Here is a 6,714-nt window from a genome sequence, read left to right as displayed (position 1 = left end):
TTGGTCAAGGCGTGGGTAGATTTTCTTTAGACACTTCAGGCCCCTCAGAAAAAAAAAAAAAAAAAAAAAAAAAAACTGAACCACGGTGCGTCCTGCTGGCAAGAGTCGACCTACTAGAATACACTGTATGTAAGATGGACACAGTCACGTCTCAGTCCCCAAGCAGTTTTACATTTATGTTAGCTGTAAATTTGAGTTCCAAATTAAAACCTTTCTGCATGTACACACAGAAACTTCTGAATCTGGAGGCTTAAACCCAAGTCCACCACATGTGAGGAAGCAGGTGTGCCCTGTGTTGAGAGTAGCATTACCACACGAAGCTCAGATTTTCTCGTTAGGGTGCCAATTTAAAATACCTGAAATCAGATTAAGAGGCTGAAGGAGCCTGATAATCAGACGTGGTGTGACTGATCCACAGCGGGTCAGACCATCGGGGCTCTGAACTCACTCATGCAGCTTCACTTCTCCCGCACAGGAAGGAAACAGTCACGTGGCCTTAGATTTTAAGTTTTATTCAGTTGACATCAAAGCACAGCCTTTCAGTCCCAAATGTTTTACAGCATTTAAACAAACTTCATAGTCAGAGACACCGGAAACAGGAGCACCTCCATGACTCACTCCTGTTCTCACAGTTCAGGAAGAAACAGCTTTTTATTAAACCTCCTTTAGGAAGACCTAAAGTTTGCACGGAGTCCAGGCCGATCCGGATCCAGTCATCCGGACCAGCTGTGGAGGAGAGCCAACAGAGCCAGCAGCGGAGTGCAGGCGGCGGGTCCCCGGGAGCCGGTCCCTGTCGGAGGCCTGCTTCTTGGAGAGGTCGCAGTCTTCACAGTGGAAAGTGTGGACGCCGTGGCAGAGACCGCCTTCACCGTGGAGGACTTGACTGTGGACGCCGCGGTTGTAGTGGACAACGTAGATGCGCTGAGCGTGGAGGACTTGACCGTGGACGCCGTGGAATGGCTGACCGTGGAGGACTCGATCGTGGACGCCGGGGACGGGCTGACCGTGGAGGACTCGATCGTGGACGCCGGGGACGGGCTGACCGTGGAGGACTCGATCGTGGACGCCGGGGACGGGCTGACCGTGGAGGACTCGATCGTGGACGCCGGGGACGGGCTGACCGTGGAGGACTCGATCGTGGATGCTGGGGACGCCGTGGACACGTGCCCCCGGGCCATCTGCAACACAAGAGATGCCATGAAGCTGAGGAAGTGCGGCTGCACACCGTGGGGAGGCTGAGAGGCCCTAGAGTTCACCTCCACCTTTGATCAGGTGTTTAAATTTAACGTTTGACAAAAAGTTTGTCCCGCAGCCTCTCCTGCCCCTCCACGCGACATTTAAAGCTTCTTAACGTAATGCCGGATGTCCTCCCCTGTGTGGGAACATTTTGATCTTATTCCTCCCAACAAGGTATGTAAATTTCTACAGAAGATGTATTTTCATAATACTGATGGTGCAATAAAACTTATGTTAAGCTGTCTGTACTTTTGTACAAGGTGAAGTGTTTGCTATGTGCCAGGGAGCTGGGATATAACAACAACACCTCATCCATGCTTAGGCACTACAGAGCTTTGCATGAGAATAAGGGGGACACCGATTGTGGAGCAAGACCAGGTGAGCCATCAAATGCAATGATAATATAGGATGCAGTAATGTTACTAAATGATATAACAATATTATACAACTGTTATAAGTTACGTGTGTGATATTTATATTTGTGCTTTATCTTTATTGTCTTTCCTGAGGAGAACAATCTCAAATAGATGAAGACCTGGTCAGCATGGTGATTGAGGACTCACAGCCATTTAGCATTGTGGAGGACAAAGGATTCAAAAGATTTGTTAAATCATTAAATCCTAGCTATGTTCTCCCCACTAAAAAGGTCGTAAAAGCAGTGAAATTTAGTTTTTACAGAATAAAATGTGAACAGGCAGGACTGGGCTCAAAGCCTCAGTGTGTAGCTGTCCAACCTAACTTTACAAAAGCACAACTACTGTCCACACCCCAACCACACCCACCTCACAGTAAGATCATTTCCATTTCAAGCATTTCCAAATATCATTTCCCATACGCCACTATAAATATACACAGTATACTGCATCACTACAATATACAGTTTTACACACTCCTTTTGTTGTTGACATTACAGGCTGTGTGCAAATGCCACACACTCTTCAAATTCATGCCAGCATTATTTTTACGTCCAGTAGGTGTCTGCTAGAGCAAATGAAGCTTCATGAAGCTTCGCGTTGGGGTGAACCAATTGGATGAAAAGCTTCAGTGCTTCATGGGGCTTCATCTGCCCATCACTACGTAATGCAACTCCTCAGCACAAACACCACACTTGGACAAAAACGTAACTCACCTGTGAGCTGAGCTGGAGAATCAGCAGCAGCGATGCGAGGACGACCACACGCAGCGTCTTCATGTCGGCTGTGCTCTGCTGGGGGGAGGAAAGGTGATTGACCACGGAGGCGCACAGCCCACCTTTTATAGCCCCCACGCCTCGACACACCCCTATCTGCTGCGTTCACGGGATGTCGCAGATGTCGCTTCTCAAGTCAACCGTGATCATGTTTAACACCTAATGTTGTTTTTATTTGTAAACACATATTTAACCAATGATGATCCAGAACAACCAAACAAACCGAAAAGTACAACAAATTGTACCGGAAGTACATTTTTTGGAGTTATTTATTGCATGTGATGAAATTTATGTCTGCATGCTTCTATCTGTCTGAGTCGTTGGCTGTGTCCCAATTCTGGGTCTGCACGCTTGAAGTACGCGCACTACGCGTACTATGTACGGTGCGTACTATAAGTACGAGAAGTGCGGAAGTGAGAGGCTTGTGAAATGGGACGGTATACGCTTCGTCGCGCTGTTCAGGTTGCCTAGCAACCACGATACTAACCGCGAGACACGTTACATACAGCTTTGTTTGACAGAAATGAAGGAGAAAAATGTTTTGTTGGTCATTCATTTTTGTCATGACATCACTTTGATTAGTTGAGTATCTGAGGCTGAGACCACGGGACTGTAAAACATGATAGTTGGGCTTCATTTCTGTACCGAACAGTCATTTAAGATTAGTTAGTAAATAACAATTAGCTCATGTTGTTCATGAGACTAAAGTCATCTCACTGTGGTAATGTAAATATATATATATATACAGGGAGTGCAGAATTATTAGGCAAATGAGTATTTTGTCCACATCATCCTCTTCATGCATGTTGTCTTACTCCAAGCTGTATAGGCTCGAAAGCCTACTACCAGTTAAGCATATTAGGTGATGTGCATCTCTGTAATGAGAAGGGGTGTGGTCTAATGACATCAACACCCTATATCAGGTGTGCAGAATTATTAGGCAACGTCCTTTCCTTTGGCAAAATGGGTCAAAAGAAGGACTTGACAGGCACAGAAAAGTCAAAAATAGTGAGATATCTTGCAGAGGGATGCAGCAGTCTCAAAATTGCAAAGCTTCTGAAGCGTGATCATCGAACAATCAAGCGTTTCATTCAAAATAGTCAACAGGGTCGCAAGAAGCGTGTGGAAAAACCAAGGCGCAAAGTAACTGCCCATGAACTGAGAAAAGTCAAGCGTGCAGCTGCCAAGATGCCACTTGCCACCAGTTTGGCCATATTTCAGAGCTGCAACATCACTGGAGTGCCCAAAAGCACAAGGTGTGCAATACTCAGAGACATGGCCAAGGTAAGAAAGGCTGAAAGACGACCACCACTGAACAAGACACACAAGCTGAAACGGCAAGACTGGGCCAAGAAATATCTCAAGACTGGTTTTTCTAAGGTTTTATGGACTGATGAAATGAGAGTGAGTCTTGATGGGCCAGATGGATGGGCCCGTGGCTGGATTGGTAAAGGGCAGAGAGCTCCAGTCCGACTCAGACGCCAGCAAGGTGGAGGTGGAGTACTGGTTTGGGCTGGTATCATCAAAGATGAGCTTGTGGGGCCTTTTCGGGTCGAGGATGGAGTCAAGCTCAACTCCCAGTCCTACTGCCAGTTTCTGGAAGACACCTTCTTCAAGCAGTGGTACAGGAAGAAGTCTGCATCCTTCAAGAAAAACATGATTTTCATGCAGGACAATGCTCCATCACACGCGTCCAAGTACTCCACAGCGTGGCTGGCAAGAAAGGGTATAAAAGAAGAAAAACTAATGACATGGCCACCTTGTTCACCTGATCTGTCCCATTGAGAACCTGTGGTCCATCATCAAATGTGAGATTTACAAGGAGGGAAAACAGTACACCTCTCTGAACAGTGTCTGGGAGGCTGTGGTTGCTGCTGCACGCAGTGTTGATGGTGAACAGATCAAAACACTGACAGAATCCATGGATGGCAGGCTTTTGAGTGTCCTTGCAAAGAAAGGTGGCTATATTGGTCGCTGATTTGTTTTTGTTTTGTTTTTGAATGTCAGAAATGTATATTTGTGAATGTGGAGATGTTATATTGATTTCACTGGTAAAAATAAATAATTGAAATGGGTATATATTTGTTTTTTGTTAAGTTGCCTAATAATTCTGCACAGTAATAGTCACCTGCACACACAGATATCCCCCTAAAATAGCTAAAACTAACAACAAACTAAAAACTACTTCCAAAAACATTCAGCTTTGATATTAATGAGTTTTTTTGGGTTCATTGAGAACATGGTTGTTGTTCAATAATAAAATTATTCCTCAAAAATACAACTTGCCAAATAATTCTGCACTCCGTGTGTGTGTGAAGCGCTCAGGAAGCGCTGCCTGAGGAAAGCGGGGAGGATCATCAAGGACTCCAGTCACCCCAGCCATAAACTGTTCAGACTACTTCCATCAGGAAGGAGGTTCTGCAGCATCCGGTCCCGTACCAGCAGACTGAGAGACAGCTTTTTCCATCAGGCCATCAGACTGCTGAACACGTCATAGACACCTCAGCTTCACTACTGGAACTTCAACATTATGCACTCCACACTGTATATAAATGCCACTTGTTTTGCACATATTCAACTCTGTATATTTTATATATTTTATTATTATTATTATTATTTTTATTTTTTTTTACTATTTAATTTGTAAAAATGTGTATATACACACACACACACACACACACATACACACACGTAGGAAAATATTTAGTATACACATCCAGAAATGCATACACTATTATATATTGTACATATATTTATTAGTTTCAGGTCGGCCATTCTTGTATTTTGCTCGATTGTGTTGTTGTGTTTGCACATCTCTGTTGCTTGTGGGGCTCGCACACAAGAATTTCACTCGCATGTGCTGTGCCAGTGTGCCTGCACATGTGATGTGACAATAAAAGTGATTTGATTTGATTTGATTTGATTTGTGTGTATATCACTGACTTTCAGCTTGTTGTGTGTTTGTAGATATATGACTGACTTTAATTATTAAACATTCGCACATAAATAAGTGACGTCATATTCAGTACTTTTGACAGTTCACTCTTCGGCCGTTCCAACTTATTAGGGAAATTCCATATACATAAATGTCAATTTCAAAACTAAACCCCATCATTTAATTTGTTTTTGATTGAAATTGAATATTACTTAAACTCTCTTAAACCTTTTTTATTGGAAGTTAATTTATCATTGATTGAAATTCATTCAGAAATGTTGAACGAATGAGCTGTCACAACTTTCAAGTACAAAGTTGTTATGAAGTCTGTCACATTCCCCCCCCCCCCCCCTTTTTATTTTTTTATTTTTTATCCTTTATTTATTTAGCCTTCTTATTTCATTGTACTGTATATTGTTACTCTTATTTGCCTTGTATGTCTACTGTACAAACTGAACTGGAATGACTGACTGTTCGCTTTATAATTTCAATAAAGTTTTGAAAAAAAAAAACCCTCTTCGGCCGCTCCCTGCAGCAAAATTATCCACACCCACTGCCGCGCTATGAATTGTGGGATATATGGGACCACGAAGCGTGCACCGGACCACGCTTGATATTTGGGGAAATCGACGGCGCATTTGGAGTATGCATTTGAAGCACACTTCGAATTGGGACAGCCGTCGTCGCGTGGCGGTGACGTAACCGCACTTAAAATGCGTACTTCAAGCGTGCAGACCCTGAGTTGGGACACAGCCGTTGGCACCTGCGTGAGTTCATCTCCATGAAGGATGTCTGCTTTGTCCAATCAGGATGAGCCTTCCACCTGTCAGGAGCCCGGAGGCTTCGGAGACAGATTTTTCTATCCTCCAAAACAAAGCATGGCAAAAAAAAAAAGTTGGATATAATTTAACAGTTTGTCTTGATTTGACCAGGTTGGGTCTTCTCAGTGCTGTTTGAGCTCATTAATAAAGTGTAGGCTGGTTTGGTTCAGTAGGACATGATGAGTGATGACTGTGTGTCTTTAAATAAGAAACACCTGACAGGAGGCGATATGGTGTGAACTCCTCTGCATGAGACAGAAAAGCATTTTGATTAAACATCTGACCCACCGTCACATCTCCGTCACCAAACCACATGTGATAAAGGAGAACCTGGTGTTTATATCAGATGTCCTTATTGTTCCATACTAAGGCTCTGTGTGGGGAGAAGAGATGAATCCTGTGATCACAGGTCGTGGTTTCTCCTGACGATGTGCCACGTCCAGCACAGCTGAGGTGCTGCGATTGGCCTGAGGGACCAGATCTCCTCCACTCCTCTTTGATGGTCTCAACAGAGCCTGAGGAACTCATTCATT

General features: G+C 44.0%; 1 protein-coding gene across 1 annotated transcript; it reads right to left on the bottom strand.

Annotated features, from left to right (window-relative positions):
- Window positions 1-288: 288 nt before the first annotated feature.
- On the bottom strand, window positions 289-2,681 carry LOC120744490. The gene is made up of 3 exons (XM_040048931.1): window positions 2,649-2,681; window positions 2,366-2,552; window positions 289-1,178 (listed from the first exon to the last, which is right to left on the bottom strand). The coding sequence occupies exons 1-3, from the start codon at window positions 2,679-2,681 to the stop codon at window positions 676-678; spliced, it is 723 nt and encodes a 240-aa protein (XP_039904865.1). The 3' UTR covers window positions 289-675.
- Window positions 2,682-6,714: the final 4,033 nt, after the last annotated feature.

The sequence above is a fragment of the Simochromis diagramma genome, unplaced genomic scaffold (genome assembly GCF_900408965.1).
Source record: "Simochromis diagramma unplaced genomic scaffold, fSimDia1.1 OVJJ01000305.1, whole genome shotgun sequence".
Taxonomy (NCBI): Eukaryota; Metazoa; Chordata; class Actinopteri; order Cichliformes; family Cichlidae; genus Simochromis; species Simochromis diagramma.
The sequence above is the reverse complement of the archived record's forward strand: the minus strand, read 5'-3'. Positions and strand labels throughout refer to the sequence as shown.

Bases quoted from the DNA above. Each gene is read 5' to 3' on its own strand.
- LOC120744490 (XM_040048931.1), bottom strand. From the start codon at position 2,681: ATGTACTTCCGGTACAATTTGTTGTACTTTTCG. The intron at 2,553-2,648 runs GTTTGTTTGGTT...TGACTTGAGAAG, and splicing joins ACAATTTGTTGTACTTTTCG to CGACATCTGCGACATCCCGT. The intron at 1,179-2,365 runs GTGAGTTACGTT...CTTGTGTTGCAG, and splicing joins TTCTCCAGCTCAGCTCACAG to ATGGCCCGGGGGCACGTGTC.